This window comes from Aptenodytes patagonicus, chromosome 3 (genome assembly GCF_965638725.1).
Source record: "Aptenodytes patagonicus chromosome 3, bAptPat1.pri.cur, whole genome shotgun sequence".
Classification (NCBI taxonomy): domain Eukaryota; kingdom Metazoa; phylum Chordata; class Aves; order Sphenisciformes; family Spheniscidae; genus Aptenodytes; species Aptenodytes patagonicus.
The window spans coordinates 54,024,564-54,046,057 of record NC_134951.1 but is presented as its reverse complement, the minus strand read 5'-3'; the positions used below and the strand labels follow the sequence as shown (position 1 = coordinate 54,046,057).

The following is a 21,494-nucleotide window of genomic DNA, read 5'->3' as shown; positions in this document are numbered from 1 at the left end:
AAATATACTGCCAAGTGGAAAGAAAGTAAAAGAAAATGTAGTTTCTTCTTCTGGCGCTGACTTTTATTTGAAATTTCCATTCTAGGAGAGAGACAGGTATAGTGCCAAGAAAATGTTAAGTTTCTACTGCTCTGAAAACTATCACGCTTCTACAACCTTGCAGTTGCAACAGTTTTTGTTCCCTCCCTAGTCCAAGGCTCAACAGTTTTGCCAAAGATGCAGCCTTACCTGGTGAAACCAGGCTTTTAAAACAGTAGGCAAAAGACAGAGAAATAGGGAAGAAATAGAAAAAAGGAGATGATGAGGAAACAAAAATTTGAGGGAAGAAGTAGCAGCAGAAATGCCAGTCTCTTAATCCATATGTTGGGACTTTAATAAAAGCCTGAAGAGATGTCTGTGTTATTTGAGCTCCCCTCTTTGAGTCAGTCTGATGATGAATAACTAACGTGTGTATCACAGAGGACCGCAGAGATCCTAGAGACTGTAAACATGACTATAAAATTGATAAAAGTTTGGTTCTTGTAGCCAAACCATTTTCCGTATTACAGATGCCCAAAAGTAGCAAGGAATAGAATAACCTGTGTCCTGACTATTTTTCCTACCAACTAGAACTCATCTCCAAAACCAATTTTTGTTAAGTATTTTCTAGTTCTAATCACTTTTTGTTTAGCGACTATCTTAATCATAGAATCATAGAATCATTGAGGTTGGAAAAGACCTCTAAGATCATCGAGTCCAACCGTCAACCCAACACCACCATGCCCACTAAACCATATCCCTAAGTGCCTCATCTACACGTCTTTTAAATACCTCCAGGAATGGGGACTCCACCACTTCCCTGGGCAGCCTGTTCCAATGTTTCACCACTCTTTCAGTAAAGAAATTTTTCCTCATGTCCAATCTAAACCTCCCCTGGCGCAACTTGAGGCCGTTTCCTCTCGTCCTGTCGCTTGTTACTTGGGAGAAGAGACCGACACCCACCTCGCTACAACCTCCTTTCAGGTAGTTGTAGAGAGCGATGAGGTCTCCCCTCAGCCTCCTTTTCTCCAGGCTAAACAACCCCAGTTCCCTCAGCCGCTCCTCATAAGACTTGTTCTCCAGACCCCTCACCAGCCTCGTTGCCCTTCTCTGGACACGCTCCAGCACCTCGATGTCCTTCTTGTAGTGAGGGGCCCTTGGAATATAATATAATATAATATAATATAATATAATATAATATAATATAATATAATATAATATAATATAATATTATAATCCTTGGAAAGCTTAAGTAGGCTTAAGTAGGAAAGCTTAAGTAGGCTTTCAGCAGGAACTAATCAGTCAATTGGCTATTAATTATTCATTAAAGATTTTAGAAACAGTGTTGTATGAGAGGCTGAGTTTTTTACTTTTAACTTTTGTTTTTAACATTGTAAAATACAAGCTTCTAAACAGTACACACAATAAGGGATTCTTTTCAATTATATTATTCTCAAATAATAAACACATGTTGGAGACTGATGTGTCAGAGGTATTCAGAAGTGCTAAAACAAATGATAATATCTGAAAATTTTAAGTCAATAAAAACAGATTTTTTTTTTTCCTTCTGAAAGAGGTCAGATATAAAGCTTCTAAGCTATTTCTTGAAATAAGATGTCTCTCTCTTTAAAATTACATAGGCACTGAAAGATTGGAAAATAACAAGCATACCTGTATTTTAGGGCATTGTAGGTAAGAAAATACAGAATTATAACCTCTATGTAGCTGATATGCTTGCTTTTTTTTTTTTAAGTAGAACAAGAAAACAACCAGAAGTTCATATCATGTTAACCTGAATAATGTTTGCAAAGGAAAAATCTATGTCATTATCACAGGGGAAAACTGCTCAATTAGCATGATTTAAATCAAATCAGGGCCAAAGTTGTTTATTGATTTATTAATGGCAAGTAATTAACTGGCAATCAGTGAACTGGCAGTCACTGAAGAGGTTCAGTATCAGCCACACAACAGAAACCACAGCACTAGGCACTTGCCAAATATTAATAAACACCTACAAATTTCTAAACACCCTCCTAAAACTAATTCCAAAGAGTATACTCAAACTTGCATAGTTATGCATGCAAACTCTCTCTCACAGATGGCTGGAAGTTACAAGAACACATTCCCTTTTCTGAGAATGCATGTTCACCTATTTAAGCACACTTTCTGTTGGAACTGTGAGTGCTCTAGCTTTGTCTGTATGCCATTTCCTACAATCCACACACCAGTAAGAAAGCTCCACACAAGGTCATATACACACACTGGAGGTGTGGGTCACTACTTGTTTCACCCTGTTCTGTCAGTCCAGTAGCTGAAATGCAGGTTACTCGCAGCATCCGATGGGGATGCTGCTCTGTCAGGCCTAGACAGAAGGTTGTAATGCTGGCACGTCAAACCTGGTTTGGCTGCTGTTCTTTTACCTTGTTCTCACTCTAAGGTGTCTTTCCCCAGTCACAAATGTTAATGCTTCTTTAATATTTCTTTCCAAGATGACTCCTTCTCTCCTCAAAAGGTTTTTGGTAATCCCCTGGTTACTATTTGATCTGGTTGATAGTTGTCTTAGGTAAACGTCATCATTGTTAGTCTCCCACAACATTATCAGTTTGGAGGCAAACACCCTCTCAGAGAACAAACAGTTTGGGATAATCTTTTCCCATGTTACGCTCCCGTTCCTCTCACATCAGCCGTTGTTATCCGGGATGTGTCAATAAGCAGAGGCTGTGCAGACTCCCCACATCTCACTACCAGTTAGAATTCTCTGAAGGCATCAACAACTTAGAATCCAGGATTTTCATTTCCTAGAGGAATGACTATATATTATGCTCTCTCTTGCTTATCGTCTTCTATAAATTTTGCATCTACGGATAGTAGCTCCTCAAAGAACGAGGAGTCTTCAGTCCTAATACCTCTTGCAAAGACTGCTGCATAGGCTTGCATTTAAATGTTATCACATAAAATTCTAAGCATTTGGAGCATGCACCATTTCTCTAAGGGAGTATTCTCATTATTAGGCTAAAAAGAAATCCACCTGATTCTTGTTTAATCTCTCATTCTGGCCTCATGAATATTGAGTTCCTTGCTATACAGTAGTTCTCACTGCACTGCATGCAGCTGTTAGTAGTTACAGTCCTCTCCTAGGAACTTGAAGCCACGAGCTCATCTGTGGGGCTGAGCACTCTAATACTAGGAAAAAGGTATTATTACCACCATGGTTGTCGTATATAGTCGGTGTCTGTTTGCCAAAGAGGACTCAGCATTGTGAATCCTGAGTGAATAGACGCTTACCAAGTTAGGTGCCTCAGTATGCATACTGTGTGCATAGTGCCTCCTTTTCAGAGGATTTAACATCCAGGAGCACTATGTATCCCAGAGAGTTGTTCAGGCTCCCTTTATTGTCCATAGAAGTGAAGACCTTTAAAGGTTGTATAAAAAGCCTAGACTCCCAGTTGAAATGCTTTGTATCATAGAGTGGTTACCTTTTGCAATGCCTTTTACAAAGTCTTTTAGTGGCAAAAATGGTCACTAAAAGCTTGTTACTTTTTAGGCACTACAGTGTCTCAGCTAGGCACATGAAGCAGGTCATTTGAGTACTATCTTTAATGTCTTCATATTTCTTACAGTTCTTAACTGAGTTAACAAACTTTGAGAGTCCTGTATCAAGTTGAACACAACACACTTCTTTGTATATCATCTGAAGTAGACATGGGTGCACGATTTTTTTAATAGTGTTATGTCATGTACATGGCTTAAAATTGTGCCACTAAATAGATGTATTGTTTAAAGGAGATGAGTATAACTAGTCCTATATTTGACATAACCTTCTAAAAGATATCTTTAATAAAATGTGTTTGGCAGGTTATGTTCTCAGCGGATTTCCTTCTCTCTCAGAGGAATACATGACTGTTTCACAGCAAATAGAGAAAATAAAGAATCTAAAATTAAAACCAGATTTCCTGATTAACATTAAGGTAATGTCATCTTCAGTAACTTGCTAGTCATTTTCCTAATTATTAGTGGACTCATATGCTGCATAAGTCAAAAGATAGTATTTTCCCTTGTGTATTTGAGTATAGTATTTATTGAGGTATAATAAATTGTCGCCTTTTATATTGGAATGGAGTTACAGTAGTTTGTTCCATTATAAGCATTGCTCATGTAAAATAATGAACATTTCCTAAAACTTCAGTTGCAGTTACAGTCTTTGCACCTCTACCAATTAGACAATACAGGTTTTCAAGAAAAGAAAACTTTCAATAACATGATTATTAAGGGATTTTGGGTACATGTACATCTGCCATTCATGTATTTCAGGAAGCAACTTTTCACATATGGAAGTTAGAAAGCAAATAGTTTTATTTTTTGGTCACTAATTGTGAAACTGCTTCTTAGTCATTAATTCTTGTCGTCTACGAATTTCAGTTTCTTCATGACTAGTAATGTGACATACCAGATATTTTACAAAAGTGACTCTGATATAACCAGAGAAACATAAATCATTGTTAGCGTAGGATTAAGAGGACTTTCTCAATGTAACTTAAAAGAATGGACTTGCTGGCTACAGCAATGTTAGTAAATAAAACAAGGCAAGAGCGACTCTTCAGACATCAGGCCAACTGGTTTGGCAGAACACAGCTAACCTGTCTTGTTAGTCAGAATGGGGTGGCCGTGTCCGGCCTGCCTGCTGGGAAAGGCCCTAGGCCTGTGCCATTCTCCAGGTTGTGCCCAGCTATTCACCAGGGAGAATACTAGCCGGCCCACACCAAACTTTGCCAGACTCCATGCAGACAAAGTAACGGTATGTATAATCATGAACAAGGGGTCAGGCCCTTCCTCTTGCAATGTTTTATTTATTATCAACTAGATTATTTCCGTCTTTTACTCTGAATGTGTAGAATGACCTGCCAAGGCAACTCTGAATAATCAGCCTCTGGTGTTGTGCTCCATTCTCATTGGGATTTTGATTCTAGTTGTCATATCTGTGTGGTTTGTCAGAGGCTAAGCTTCAGTGCATGGACCTAGTCTATCACTTTGCCAGATTTAAGTCCATGTTTGTTTTAATGACAAGGTTCTTTACGTTCCATACTTTTGAGACTTAATTTGTTTGACCATGCATAATGAAAATTTGTGAATGCCTACTTCAAATGGTTTTTTCTATGCTCACGGAAAGATCTTAAAACATCAGAGAAACAGATTTTTGTGCTGCTTTTCAGGCAGTTTTGATTTTTTTCAGCTACAGAAAGTCAATCTTTGTTTTAATACCAGATAGTGAGAAATTCCAGTTCTTGAGAATATATGTTGTATAGTTTCATGTGCAACAGTACAGATAGAAGAGTGATACTAACTACACTAGAAAGAAAACAGAATTCTTGACTTCATGGACTTACACCATCTTCTCCACCGGGAAGAAGACTGAGACTGAATGCTCATTAAAAATCCTTGCCCCAAAGTCAAATGAATAATTTTGCCTTTGACTTCCGTGGGTTCAAGCTGTTTTCACAGATATGCCAGAACTGTAACCATTTTCATTATATCAAAAAGAAAGGAAGAAGGGAGATTCTAGATAACTCTGGGAATAATGAAATACTATTAGCAGACCAATTTAGAGAAATTTTGTCTCTCCAAGAAAAAGGACAGAAGATGCACCTTTGAAAAAAGAACCATATCTGATCAAATTTCTCCTTCCCTATTTCAAAATGTGCTATGTCATATAGCAGTCATGTCAGCTGTATGACTCACCGTAGAAATATAGAAATATCCTGAAGTATTGTAATACTTCAAGGGATACCTCAGGAAATGAGTGTAGTGTGCCTATTGCTAGCAATGTGATCTCAAAATGACTGTAGTGTGCCTGTTGCTAGCAATGCAATCTCAAAAGCTCTATATTTTCTGTAGAAATCAATTCTCTGTCTCTGTAACAATTTGACCTTAACAACTACAATATTTTCTTGTTATCTCAGGTTTTTCATATATGCTTGAAGGGTAGGTGTTAGTGATTTAGAAAGGAAGAATGATTATTTATTGTTTGTTGTGCCCCACCCCCAATTCCGTAGTAGAATTTTAAGATACCCATCTTAAGACCTGTTGGAGATCTGGGGACTCCCAAGTGTGTATTAATGCAAGTACAATTTAGGACAGGTCAGATAGAAGCTTTATTAACTATGATCATAGTGAGCAAACGTTCAGACAGTGTCTCCCCCTCTGCTCCCCTGTTCTCTGCTAAGTGATTGCAGAGACCCAACCAGCTTTTCATTTCAGAAAAAAAAAGGAGGAGGTGAGGAAAAACAATCCTTTCAGTGCTAACAAAGTCAGGTATCCATCCCTGGAATGTATGGACTCCTTAAGTAGCTTGCTAACAGCCACAATTCTAAGAAGGAGTCTTGTGTGACAATGTGACAATGTAGAAAGAAGACTCTCAGTGGAGCCTATAGGAGTGGGACACCCAGTATTATCTTAGCTCAGAAGTGGGGAGGTGGAAACAGTCACAGACTGTTAGCTTTTAGTTGAAAGAAATGTTTTAGTTAGGGCAAATGTTTTAGTTAGGATAAACTTCTTAGGCAGACCTCTCAAATCTTAAATATTAATAATTTTACCACCACAGACCACATCCAGATTTATCTGTGTTTAATATTAAACTAAATTTGTGTCTGCACGGCTTTTTATGGAAAGACCATTGCTTACTCTTCCAGAGCTCCAAACTGCTGAATTCCTTTAGCCTCTGACACAATGGCACTATGCTTTTGGGTAATAGTAGAGCTCTGAGAGGTCAGAGGCACCTAGTAAAACTGATTTAATCTTGCTCAAGTCCAAACCACTTTGGCATTAATTGCAAGAGCAATCACAAGCCTGTCTGCAAAATACTTTTATCCATAAACTACACCTGCACTTGTTATACTACAGGGTACAACTTGCATGGTAAAATGTGCTCAAGGAGTGGCTACTCTCCTGATATGGAATGTAAAATGCTGATGGGGAAAAACTATGCAAGTGTTTAAGTCTTTCTTTAATATTTGCTGCTTTTGAAAATTTTGTGTTTACTCAGAATGTTATTGGAGAAGAAGTTTATGAATCCAAATATTTGCCAAACAGACTCCTACCCCCCATTCTGCAGTTTCAGGAAAAATAATATGATTATAGCAGTACAATAAACACATGATTTCCTTTTAATTATTCCTTGCTAGTGTGCAGATTATGATTTATGCCAAAGAATATCAGGACAAAGGCAACACCCTGATTCAGGGCAGGTGTATCAGAGGAACCAGTGGGATCCTAACATTATTGAAAAGCATAAGAAAGAGAAAGAACAGCATGAAGAGGAGAATGAAGAAGAAGATGAAGAGCAGGAAGAAGAGGAGGTAAATATTGTTAATTTCTAAACAGTGCAAAGTATTATGATGTACTCTAGACAAAGCAGAACAAATTCTGATATTCTAAAATATCACCATACTACATTATGAATTAGTTTTGCTCAACTTTAATCTTAATTCACTTTCTGTTCTGCTTTAAGAGATGTGGGATAATACTTAAATGGTAGGTTTAAATGACAGCAAATGGTGATTATTGTACAGCTTAATCTGGATTCAGTCTCTAACTCAGAAGTCACTGAACTGTTTCTTGCTGTAAGTTAAGAGGGTGTATCAGGAGAACGGTGACTCTATACTGTCTGTTTCTTGGTCTAAGCAAATAAAAGAGTTCTTAATTTTTGTTTATTGTAGCAACTTTTACTAGTATTTGCAGGATACTGTCTTGTTTTCTGGTTTTGGTGTTAGACAACTACAAATGGATTTCCTTTTTTTTCATGAAGGTATTAATTTTGAATTCAGGTTAAATTGTTCTGGTTTGTAACGCTGGCCAGAGATTTATCAATGCAAGTTCTAGGTGCATTCCTCTCAATTTACAGAAACTACACTTCAGCAGGATAGGATCACAGTCAGCAATCACTGGACTAATACTCATTGCAATACTCTGGAAAGCTACTTTATTTACCTTTGAGTAAAGACAAGAATTAGTACATTATTTTATTTCTGTATCTTGAAATATTTAACTTTTCATCCTGCAGACTGCAGAAGATCCACTTATGATGTCAGAATTTTTGCATCAATTAGTGCAGAGGCCTGAAGATATTCTTGAAAATGCAGAGGAAAGAGTTGGAATGTATAAGGATATAATGCTTCATCCTTTAGAAGTAAGAAAAAGCAAAATAATATGATTATGCATAACAAAAGATTTTTAAAAATATCTTGCACTGTTTTCTTTTTTTTTTTTTTTTTAGTTGAGATATGGAGGTGGGCACAAGGCATGCTACAACATATCTCCAAGTTCTGAAATTCATACTGAAATTGATGATACAAAGTTGTCATCTGTAGGCGTTGTTTCTACTCTGGAGTCAAGATAAAGTAATCCAGTTTGAGTTTTAAAAGTGAAACCATACCTGCCACCACAGACACTTCCTAAATCTAGGAAGTGAAGTATTTGAAGAGCCCGGTGTATCATCACCATTACCAGAGTCCATTCTAGCATGCAATCCCATAAGAAATCTGCTCTTTGCATCCATTGTCTTCCACTCCAATAGATTCCCTTCCTCACCTGTTTCATTGCCTGCAGATTTATATACACAATAATTAGCCCATCAGTTTGCTTTATCACCTATTTCATTTCTGCAGCTGTGACATTATTTTTTTCTTTCCTTGTTGTGTTCAGGAAAGTTGGATTTACTATGTATCTTTTTTCCCCCCAAAAAAAAACAGAACGGGTCCAAAGCAGTAATTCGTTCTTTTCTTTTTTCTTTTTTTTTTTTTTTATCTCCTGGTACAGGCAACTGCAAAAGCCTCATGTTTGCTGCACACTTGACAATTACTATTTATGCCCTTCAATTTCCCTATGGATTAGATAAACCTATAGATAAAATTGTGTAAAACTGGTATAATGTTCTTTTCTAGAGGAACAAACTTGTTACTGCTGTGAAGGGGAAAGCAAAAATTGTGATATCTTTAATCATTATACAATCTCACATGGATTTCTTGTAAGCGAACTAATGGAAAGTTGTTTAGATTAAATTACTTTAGGATGCACACCAAACTTCAACACTTTCAACACGTTTCACTAGTTGGTAGGTCTTAGGCTTCACTAATGATGAATGTAGTAGTGAACATACTTAGTGGTCCACTAATACATTAAAAGAACATAGGGGTCTGTCATTGGCCCAGGTAGAGGTTGAGATGATGAAATGGAAAAAAAAGCTTGTAAGATGTGCAGTTTGCACTGAACTGGGATAGGTAGAAAGAACTTTGGAGAACAGACTTTGATTTGTTGATAAGTTGTTAGGATGAAATTGAGTAGAAATAAGTGTGAAATACTAGACTTGGGGAGGAAACCTAATGAACAGCTACAACGTGAAATAATTGGCTAGAGCTCAGTGCTGCAGACAATCTGCAATCTGTCGGGTTTTAGTTAGTCATAAACTGAGTCAATAAATGTGATGCTATTGTACAAAAGCAAATATTATGGATGTACTAACAAGACTATTGTATATAAGAGAAACACAAACTATTATCTTCTCTGTAGAAGAGTATTAGAAAGAAGTAATTAGTTATTACCTATTTCTACCAAAGATAGGACAAATAATTTAATTTATAGTATAGAAGACACGGACTAGATGCAAGGAAATGAACTCTGACCGTAAGTGTAGTGAAGAACTGGAATAGATTCCCTACAGACACCTTCTGTAAAGACACCTTCACTAGGCTTTTTCAGGGCTGTGGTTAGACCAACATCTGTCAGGAACAGAGTGAGTGTTCTCATTCCTCAGACAGAGACATTAAAAATGGACATGGGATGTCTACTTTAGTCTAATATCTTATTTACTACTGGGAAAATTGAAAATAAGAAAATCAAATATATTGTTCAAATTTTACAGAAATTAGAGAGTCAGGACCAAAATGAAAACATTGGTCTCATGGCTGGTATTTCCAAGAAATCTGTTAATTGACATTATCACCATTTTCCAGCAGAGAATTAAGGTAATTAGACAATTAGAAGTTGAATTCATACACAAAACATTAACTGTATCTTGATTCTTTGTAGCACTCTCGCATTTGAGCTAGGATATTTAATCTGTTTTCTGAACCCACTGTAACTCCAATTTTTGAATTCTCTCTGTATTTATCCATCACCAAATAACAGTTTCTCTCCAGAAGATTTTATAAGTCATCAGTACAATCAATCTTGGTTTTGCTGAAGTCCACAGGAGTCCAGCCTTTGATATGTATAGGAACAGAATAAGCTTCAATGTCATTATCTGGTTAACTATACTCAGTTGATGAGTATTTCTTTGTTCTTGAACAGGACTTGATGGCTGAACAAGATTGTCAATATCTTATTGAACTGGATGGAAATCAGCAACCACATGATCTCTTTGTAGTAAGTAAGCTATGCGCCAGCTTAAGTTAACCTCCACTAGAAAATAATTTCTCAATTCTGTGGATTGTTTTCTTTATTAAGGTGTTGGCAAAATTTTAAGTTGTGTATAAAACCCATTTAATTACTATTAGAAAACATGACCTTTGAAATGCTTGCTTTTGTTGCTCTATTAAAACAATTATAAGATTCACTGCCCTGCCCCCAGGCTTAAATATATGTTACATGAGAACATTTTCAGGCAGGCTACAAACTCTTTTGTATTGTATCCATCTGGTTTTAGCGCTTTATTTTGTGTATTAGTGTAAAAGATCATTATTAACGTGAGAAATTAAAACATTTTCAGTATAATATATTTACAGAATTGGCTTATTTTGTGCTGGTGTCTAAAATAATGACAATTTTTATGAACTTTGATATTGTTTTACAGCGTAATAGAAGACACTTCATTGTTTTAACAATTCTGCTGAGTGCTTGTGTCTAGATTTTTAGCTCATAACATAGCAACCCATTGTCCCTATTAAAAAACTACAATGATAAAATTTGAAAATAAATAATCTTATCCTCTGCCTCAGTAATAAGAGTTGCTTCAAATCAGAACCTAAAGTATGGGGTTGAAAATGAAGTGAGAGATTGTCTTTGACAATGTAGGAAGTGAGCTGCTCCTGCAGTTTCCCCTCTGTTGTTTGAAACAAATTGAATCAATTATAATTCTGTAAGTATTATTTCAATTTATGCTTAACTTTACTACCAAGAGTAGTCCTATGGGAAAAAACCCCACTAATTTTGCAGAGTTGGAACATAAAATTTCCTCATTTGTGATCTGTTTGTGAACATTACAACAGAAAATTTATAGTAAAGGCAATCAAGTTGTGTAATGATTCCAACCATTTTACCTATAAGTAAGGCAAAGACCTATTATGAAACTAGTCCAAACAGGAGAAAATTTGCTTTTTCATTTCAAGAACACTTGCATTCAAGCAAGATTACATTCAGGAAGTACTTCAATTAAATTTAGTATCATCTGATTCTCATTGACAGACATCTGGTTTAAGTATCTTTTTAAATAAATTACCCAAGTTGTATTACTTCCAAGTGTGCATAATCTGATCTCCTAAAGAGGCTTTCCTCCTTTTCAGATTGGAATTAATCTGAATAATTCCACTGCTTTGTGGGAAAGAATCACAGCCTATTCCTTTAGAAGGCTTGGGATTCACAGCATAATGAGGAGATATAAAGGCTGTGATTCAGCATTTTGCGCTGCCTCTATCTACCAAGTAGCTTCTTAAAACTCAGCTCAATAACTAGCATGATTCCAAGCTAGAAACTGGGCCTTAGTGTATATGTAGCCATTATATAAATAATAAGTTACAATTTTAAAAATACTTTGGGGGTCCTTTCGGATCACAAAAGCAGTTGTGATTGGTACTACGTCAAGAGTTATTTTATCTTCAGTCAGTGGTAGTTCGACTTCAGTCTCTGGGTGTTCGAAATGGAGCTCCTATCACTAGACTTCAAAGTCAGCAAGAAGAAATGCTGGAGGGACTGGAAAATGTAAGTGTGCTTTTCTAAAATGTGATTGACTATAATAATTATAAAAATATTTTTTATTTTCTGCTGTAAGGTTATACTGTAACATCTTTGTTTCACAGCAACCAGTTTGTTTTACCATGCAATAAAGGCATTTTTTGAGACTTGATTTTTCAGAAATGTGAATTTAAGATAATTCTGGAACTGAAATCTGCTTAAAAGAGTATGAAAAGAAAAAAGTCTGTCATTAAAAAAAAAAGTTAGATGATTATAATAAAATTTTGAACAAAATGTTTGTTTTAGCACTAGAGGAGGAATGAATTCCTTCCAAGAAAATAAAGAAACTTTAGCCAAAGGATAACAATCTCAGCAGCTGACTCTTAGCTTAGCCTTTACTCTTTTTCTGAATGAGAAACAGCATGCTAATACAAAATTAGCAACATCCTGCATAGCTGAAATCACATACATTGTATTTCCTGTAATTAATTAGAAACATGACAAGTTAGTGCTGAATTTGCTGAATCATGTCAATTATAATTTTTGTCCCTTCCAAAAAAACCTGAAAAACAGAAGTCTTTGCATAAATGTCTTCACCTGTATTCACTTGCAGTCATCTTTCCTATTTCTTAAACAAAACTTTGAATATATGAATGGTACTGTAACCGGGAGACCCCGCTGTACATTTTCAGAGAAACACCCCCCTCTTCACTTTGGTGTTTTCTCAGTCCCTGACAAATTCACAAGTGAAGGACTTTCTGTGTCAGAGGTTGTCTGTATTTATTATTTAGTCAGTCTGTGTGTAAGCTTTTAGCATCCACAGTATTTGGGGCAAGGAGTTCTGCAGCTTAATCGGACATTATATACAGAATTGCTTCCCTTTGTGTTGAACCTGCCACCTTTTAGCTCAGTCTCCTCTATCTGTTGATATGCAAAAGTCAGTGAATAGTTTTGTTCTCTGTATCTGCCCCCTGACAACTCATGATTTCAGACTTCTGTCCTGTTCTTATGTAGCTGTCTTGTTCCTGAAGAGTTCCAGTCTACTTAATCTTATTTCTTCTTACATGAAAATCTTTTTGTGTGATTGATCAGTCATATTACATTTTTCTGAAACTTTTCCAATTCTACTGCGTACTTTTTGAGATTAGGGTAGCAGAATGTACATAGCAGTAAAGATGAGGGCAGGATTTATAAAAAAAAAACCCAACAACCCTTTATCTTCTGTTCTTTCTTTTCTAAACATTCCTAACATTCAGGTTGATATTCTAATTGCTCTTGGGCATTGACCAGATGTTTTCATGGAAGGATGTATTATAACTCTAAGATCTATTCCTGAGTAGTGACAGTCAATGACAACTCATCATTTTCTATGTAAAACTGCTACTTTAATGCCCAGCTTCCTAGATTCTGAAGGTCCTTCTGCAGTTCTTTACAGCCAGCATTTGTCTGTACTATTCTGAATAATTTGGAGTCACCACAAACTTTAGGATTCACTCACTAGTCACCATCTGTAAAAGGTCTATTAAACTTACTCCTATCACATGACATTTCTGCATGCCTAAAAGAGATCTTTTGGCCTTGCTATTCCCCCCCACAGATTGTGGTCCTTTCTTCATCCCCTTTAGAAGAAACCTTAGCCATTTTCTGTCGTCTTCAATAAATGGCTGATTTGTACCTCTTTATTGTTTTAAACTTCTGAAAAGAATAAATGAAGCCTACAGGAACTATTTTTATTAAATAAAATAGAAAAACTAAATAATTTCTCCTTAAAATTGTCCTACAATTCTCAAATATGTAATTTTTTTTTCAAGATTCTAAAAAGCATGATGTGGTTTTCTTTTTAGGTTTGCTTGTTTTCCAACAAAATATTTCAAAAAAGGCTAAGAACAAAGCATATGTAGCTTCAGACAAAAATTACATATGCCGTTATTGCTGTTTTAATTAACAGGATGAACTTTTCCGGGTTCTGTCATCTTACAAACTACTAGCACACAGATATCGATGGCGTAGAAGCAGGTGGGGACAAGCATGTCCTGTGGCTCTAAAGGAAGGTGATGTTTTAATGGGAAACCCAGACTTGGCTGTCAGGTTAGCGAAATTTGACACTTTCTATTTTTATTTCTATTTTATAAGATAACTGACTATATCTGTTAGCTTCTCTTCTGTTTTAAGTTTTCTAGGTAAAATGTACGTACTGTCATCCCCAGAGGCATTGAAAACATTTATGTTGAATCCACGGCCTTACCTGTTACCACCAATGCCACTTCCTCCTTGTAAAGTACTAGTATTTGGTCCTCCATTCTCTGGAAGAACAACTATTTGTAACCTAATTGCACACAAGTATAAAGGAAAGGTAGGTTTATAAATGTCTTATGTAACAAGGGTATCAGCTGAGGCTTGGGAATCAGTTAAGCACATTCTTATTCCTGTTGTGTTACTAACATACACATTGCAAACATATGGATTACAGAGGAAACATAGTAATTTAGTGAAATTCATTTATATAAAAGTAGCTAAATTTCAAAAATATTTTTATTTACCCTCTACGTAAGACAAATATTTGTATGTCAGTTATTTGTCTTAGCATAAGAATATTATGAATAACTTTTGTATTTAGGATAATTAAATGTAAATGCAAATCAGAAATTATTTTTTTCCACAAAAAAAACCTGCACTTGAATGATATGTAAATTTTTCTGAAATTTGCAGAGCTTTTCCAAATTCATTTCATTGTATAGAAGTTGGATCAGATGCTATATTTCTCTTCTGTGATATTTTTATTTTTTCAAATCATTTCACTAGGTTCTTGATATGGCCAAACTCATTCAACCCCATATGGAAGAATCAAGAGAAGAAAACATTGAGCAAGTGCAAAGGGATACAGTAGAAAAGGCTATAACAGCAGTGAAAAATAGGTTGAAATTAGAAAAACAGTCAAGAGAACCAGGTGAATAAGGTGTTCCATGGTCTTTGAAGCTACCTTATTTGCTTTAGGTTATTTAACTGAAGCAATTGCTGTCACTTCAACTTATAAAATATTACAGAAGTTGTTATGGTTGTTGTGCATTAAATATGAACTAAAAGAATGTGCAGTGAAGGGAATACCTGGGTAGAATTCAGTATTTTTGATCTTATATATAAATCCTTATAATTTTGTGGGTTTTTTTCCAAAATTATTTATTTTTAAATGAAAATTTTCCATTGAGTTGGAACTGCCTTTTCGAGTTAGCTCTAGTTATGGTTCAAATGGACAATCAGGCCATTTTGCCTTATTCAACTAAGCAAGGAATCACTGTATTTGACTTACTCATGGGTAGAAACGTATCTAACAAGAAGTCAGTATATTCCTCTGGTGCTGCAAAACATAGAAGCTGACAGTGATACAAAAACCATTGGTGTTGCAGTAAGAATAATGGTGAACTATGACACCAAAATTAAAACCATTAAACAGTGTTATGTTCCAGATTCCTGGCTATGTAAATACTTTTGAGGACAGGTATGTGAAATCATATTAGGATGAATGAGACCTTGGTCCTAATTACTAACCTTGGAGAGCTCAAGTAATTGTATTGCAAAACAGAACTACAAACAGATGAAGGATGTAAATTGTCATAGAAAGTAAGAAAGCTTCAGAAGGGGATATTAAATATTTTTGGAAGCTTGAATCTAAATCTAGAGGTAACTATGCCAGAAAGTATTTCCTATTCCTAACAAAATTATTTAGTTAATTACCTAGTAAGTTCTGCCTTTTGAGAGAATTACAGAGAATCACTAAAAATTATGCAAAAGACATATATCAGTTTAATTAGGTAAATGGCCCCCTGACTGTCCTGAGTGCTCCCAAGTCCAGTTCAGGGATAGACAGTGAGGCTATGAAACTCCACTGAAGTCCACAGAGTTTCTGCCTACTGTCAGAGTAGGTCAGGAGATTGAAGCAGTTGGTGCTAAGGACTCAATATCCATGTCACGCACGGAGGACTTTCAGACTAGCTGTATTGTGATCTCATGGGCTGAACACTTAATGGTTTCAGCATAGTAAATGTGCATCTGGAAGGAATCAATTAGCTTGCATGTTCCAGGACTGCTTTGCCATGTGTACCAAAGCATGGGAAGGATCAGGAGATTCACTTAAAACATACTCTTCTGATTCAAACTAAAAAGGTAATATATACATGCTCAGAGGGTCTCAGTCTGTTAATGTGCTCAGATGACATCCAGCTCAAACAGAATCACATTGTTCTGTTTGGGGGGAAACTAGGGGAGGATATTAAATCTGTTGAACTGAAGAAGTGTTCAGGACTTGTGTATTTTTTAACTCTTTTCTGGCTTTTGTCATATTTCTGATCTCTTGTCTTTTAAGGGGAGAAACAGGCGTATGGAAACTAGTACTGCTAGAGAGCCATTTGTGTCTCACAGGCTGATGGGTACTAGTCTTGCCTTCACTAGAGCTGGAAAAGTGCTTGTGATTCCTAGGAGGTGTGTTGGGGGATTCCACACATTGGGAGGCTTGCAAGAACATAGTAGTGTCAAAGCAGCAGATGATACTGAAGAAATCACTAAACCAGAAAGGGAATAAACTTGGAAGAGGACACTGCTATAAAATCTGCCATCATCTGAAAATTAAAAAGTAAATCTTAGCTATTTTAAGCATGTCATTCCATGCCTTCAGTGTGTCTTGCAAATTAAAAAGTGAAAGATAATTTTTTTTTTCCTCATTTACACTTGTAGGACTATTTTAAATTTTTTCCTTGTTGCTGATACCGTCGTTTTGAGAAACCTAAAATGAAATGGTTAATTTTGTCATTGAAAGATATTAACCCATTAATACCATGTTAGTCTACAGGGGAAAAAACATGAGCTCAGCATGTATTTTGATGAAAAGTTTGGTATTTTCACTTACATATCTTTTTATAGCATAAGATTGTTTCAGAGTTTTTTAATAGATAAGGAGAATAAGTGTTAATTCACACACAAACAAAAAAAATAAGTGAAGAGAGGATCTGAATTCAGGAGTGGGAGTTTTGCCACTTGAATATGAGAAACTTAAAAGTATGGTAAGTTTTAATTAACCTGTTGAAATACACTTAAACAAATGAAATATGTTTGTAAGCCTGACACGGTTTACAAATAGTAGTATTTTTTTCATACAGAACAGACTGACATTTTGTCTCAACCAAGGAAGATAGGTTATTAGGTAGATCCAATTAATGGACATTAATGAAATATATTTATAAGGGTCTAAAATGGAAATGAAATAAATGTGGATTGTGAGGTAGTTTTTACAAATTTCTTTGTCTTTTTAAAGAAAAACATTTGCTCCTTCAATTATATTCTTTCTTTAATTTATGACATTCTATACCAGCAAAAGATATTGAAGAGAGCACTAAAGAAAGATCTATTTCTTGAACTGGAGAAGTAGAATATAATATCTTTAGCTATGATAACTGTAAAGTCTGTTTGGTTTGGGGTTTGGGTTGGGTTGAGGTTTTTTGCAGAATGGAAACAGTAAGATATTGTCCCTTTCCCAGGGAGCTTGTAACTTGGCAAAAATAACCTGATAATATGTAAATTTGTGCATGTAAAAAGTATCAACACAATCAGTGAAAAGTCTTGGCATAATTACAGAAAGTAAATACAGCATTTTTTCCAAATTATACTCTTCACATAGTAGATATTACAGTTGCTTAAAACAGTTCTTCACCAAATTTTATCAAATTAGTATGTAAACTGTGAACTAACTCTGAGTGTTCCTTAAAAAATTTTTAAACAATTACAGTCCATTGTGTCAGCAATTAATAACAAAATATGGATCCAATATGAATGTTTTGTGCATCTTAGAGAATGCAGGCTTCTTGATTGTTGACAATATACTGTCTTGATCTATGATTTGTACTGACTTTTAAATTAATCTGGTCAACCTTTTGATTTAGGAATCAAAGAGAAATCAAATCAAAGGAAATTCTCAGGTGCTGCAGGTGCCTGATTGTTATAGTACACAAATGTCATTCCATTCATATTGAAACAATATTTCACTTAGCGGTAGAAAATACTGTGCAGTTAAAAAGGGGGTTTTTTGTAATGAGAGAGCAAACCAAGATCTTAAAACTTACCTTTATGAAATACCCTCTAGAACTGCATTCAGAAGAACTGCTATTTGATTCTTTCTCAGTATGATTGTGTAATATTGCTTAAAATTACTGCTGCACTGTAATTATGAAGTGGCTGGATTTAATTGCCTAGCAGTTATTCCTGACCAGAGGAAATTATTATTTCAGAATTTTGTGAAGCACTTTAAAAAATCTATATTGTTAGGAATGTCAGAGATAACTGCTGACCACCCAGAAGTTCAAGCGATGGTAGAAGAAGCCATAAAAAGTGCATCAGTCTCTGAAGTTACGCTGTCACCTGAAATATATGCTGAAGTACTGGAGAGAGCTATTGCAGAGGTAAAACTACAAGTACTATATAGCAAAGCACTTTTTTCTAAGAGCCACCTGTAACAGTTTATACATTATTGATACATGTTCTTAATTTTTCCATTTGAAAGATCAGTTTAGTTTATATCACATAGTCTGAAAGCTTACATAGGATTGAGGAGAGGCTGAGCAAGATCATGAAAGACAGATCTATTGAGGACTACTATATATATATCCAAATTATTTCTGTCTTGCGAAGTACCTGGGCTACAAATTGTTAAAGGCTGGGAAAATTGTCTGAGGGAAGTATCACTGTATGCTTGCCCTATTCTTATACTCTTAGTCACTATTAAAGAGCTCAACACCAGATACAAGTGTTTAAAAATAATTGTATATGAAGGTTTGTCCGAGAATCTTGAATTGTTTTAAATTTGTTCACTGGTTTGCAACTATTGAAACTGGAATCTAAATTCTTTATAGGCAACCTTAAAAAATCACTGGCACATTAATCTCTTTGTTTAAAATGTTTTTATTTCATTTATGACATTATATGTCATTTCAGACATATAAAGTTATAAATGTCTTACTTTTTATTGTCATGAAATAACAGGGAAAAATCCTAACATTCAGAAAATCATTTTGTATTGTGCAGTCTTTTTGAACAGCTCACAGACTATCTTAGTCTTTTTATGTTACTGAACCTGACATTTTATAACAGCTTATGAAGAAGAACAAAGACAGGTTTCCTGGTGCTCCAGAAAAAGGAGGATGGGTAGTGGATAACTACCCTCTGTCAGTAGATCACTGGTCAGCTTTATCAGAAAAAGGACTTTTACCTGACACTGTTGTCTGTCTGAAGGATACAGAAAAAGATGGTTAGTAAATGCACACTGATGAATATTAATCTTTTCTTTTTTCTGTGTTGATATCTGTATATAAAGCACACTTACAAGAAAAACTAGTAGTTGTGTTCCATTTATAAAGTTTCAGGGGTCTAGAGAAGGAAGAATCCAGTGAATCAACAAGAGTACCCCAAATTTCTTACAATTTGGATTAAGGGAATTACACAGAATTGAAAACAGGAATGCTTTACAAAAGCAACAAAGAAAATTCCTCCTATTTATAATCCTATTTACAATTTCCTCCTATTTACACTCAGCAGTAAATACCACTGGGCTCTTGCAGTTTCAGACTTTTGTATTCTGTGTCTGGCTGGCCACCAGCTTGTGATGTGGCTCTTAGTCAAATTTCTCTGTCTGTGCATTGGTTTCCCCACTTGCAAAATCAGGTTATAGATACGAACTTTCTCTGCTTGAGAGAAAAGGCGGGGGGACAGAAATACCTGTATGCAGGTGTATCATGTTCCCCATCCTGGGGTCAAAAAAGGTTGAGCAACTTCTTATCCAGACTGATACAATAGCTTAGTACCCATGAATTCAGAGGAAGGGATTTTTACTTTGTTGTTTCAAGCAGGAAGGAAGGTTGGTACCAGGCATGAAAAACTGAACGGATTCATACACTGTTAAAAGTTTTGCCTGCCAAATCATGTCTTAATGGATTATGCCCGCTTGATTCATACCACACCGCAAGTTTCGTTGCCCTGTGGCAATGTTTGATCATTACCTGTTCAACCCAGTCTATTATCAAAAGGTCTTTTCAGTAGTAGAAACTTCCCTTCAAGAAAGGAATGATAGGTGTATTCATACTTAGTTCAAGAAAGCTCACTAACTGCCCGATACTAGAATCAGTCCAGAGAGCTTTTCAAACCCTTGTCCCTGAGTATAAAAATCAACCTGAGCAAATCAAGATTACACAGTTTACTCAGAACAGATTTCTTACTTAAAAAAAACCCCAAACAACCTTTTCAGAAGCATGTTGTCTGATCAGCTAATCATCCTCACAACTCATCTACAGTACCTAAACTACTTGGTCACATAGCTTTGTGAAATTTTGTAACACCTTAAACATCTTAACTAAAAGTCTTCCGGTGTGGCTGGAGCTCGTATACAGACTAAATACAGACTGAACATTTCTATGAGGAAGTTCTAGATCCAATGTTTCAGAAAATCATATTTGGTGTTCGTATCGTTCAAGAAGACCTCATCTCAGATACTTCCAGAAAGCACTTAAGGACAAATTGCATTTCCATGCCTCATCTTTGCTTCTCAGACATTTCAAGCATATTGAAATGTTCATGAACCTAGTTTCTGGGACACAGTGCGTTGTCCTTTCTTATAATCACAAAAAGAACCTTATTCATGTAGTTGGCATGCAGTAATGTAGTATTAATACAGTGTACTAAATAACAAACAGCAGGAGTCAAGCTCTAGCCTTTTCTGCAGGGAGAGGACTGAGGTGGAAGAGGTGCTTTCAGAATTATTTTAACTTTCTCTTCACTTCTCAGAATTTAACAAATAAGTGAATTAATTGGATAAAAGAAAAGGTTGTCTCATCATCCCTGAAAGGCTTTATTCTGGATGAGATACTTTGAGAACAGATAATCCTTCATGGGAACCAGGTTGAAAACTGGTCAATAGTAACTGCCCCATTTTTTTCTTTCGGGAAGGGAAGAACTTGGGAGTCCATAGCAGAGGCTTCCAAATGAAGACCTTTCTAGGGCTTTCAAATTATGTGCTTCCTTCCTGCAGTGTACACCTTTCTGCCATTCCCACTAGTTCTCAAAACCTAGCTCTCAATTACTTGTTCTAATCTGAACAATCTATTTTATAGTCTTGGAAGCCATCTCTTTCATGCAATCATCTTCTGTTTTTCTAGCCTGATAGATGGCAGATTCTTTAAAGCATAAGTGTAAACCTTTCCTAGAGGTTAGAGAGGTCCTTCATGAAACCTAAATTTCGTGCTCACAACCCTGATGGTACCTCTGTTTGAACTAACACTGTTACAGTCTTTATATCACATAGCAAAAAAGACTTCTTTCTTAATTACAACGCATTTGGCCCTATCTGTAAGTAGATTTCAGGCTTGGAAGGAAATCCACCATTCCCATTTTTAATGTATTTGAGATGATAATGAGTCTATACCCTAATTTTATCCCTGGAGCTGTATCAGGCTTTCATATGAATCAATGACAATTCAAAGTTTCATTCACTGGTGGGAGGA

The 21,494-nt window shown here is 35.8% G+C and overlaps 1 protein-coding gene across 9 annotated transcripts in view; it reads left to right on the top strand.

Annotated features, from left to right (window-relative positions):
* AK9 (adenylate kinase 9) overlaps positions 1–21,494 on the top strand; it is a 72,539-nt gene that overhangs the window by 8,250 nt on the left and 42,795 nt on the right. For 5 of the 9 annotated variants that reach the window (XM_076333386.1, XM_076333390.1, XM_076333388.1 and 2 more), the window contains exons 6-15: positions 3,874–3,986; positions 7,197–7,370; positions 8,075–8,200; positions 10,360–10,434; positions 11,887–11,985; positions 13,907–14,046; positions 14,131–14,311; positions 14,761–14,905; positions 18,271–18,404; positions 19,093–19,249. In XM_076333386.1, coding sequence (XP_076189501.1) covers positions 3,874–3,986; positions 7,197–7,370; positions 8,075–8,200; positions 10,360–10,434; positions 11,887–11,985; positions 13,907–14,046; positions 14,131–14,311; positions 14,761–14,905; positions 18,271–18,404; positions 19,093–19,249 — 1,344 coding nt within the window. Of the gene's footprint in view, positions 1–3,873; positions 3,987–7,196; positions 7,371–8,074; positions 8,201–10,359; positions 10,435–11,886; positions 11,986–13,906; positions 14,047–14,130; positions 14,312–14,760; positions 15,093–16,318; positions 16,586–18,270; positions 18,405–19,092; positions 19,250–21,494 lie in introns of those variants that run through there. The other 4 variants (XR_012994891.1, XM_076333391.1, XM_076333393.1 and 1 more) reach the window with 4 other exon arrangements.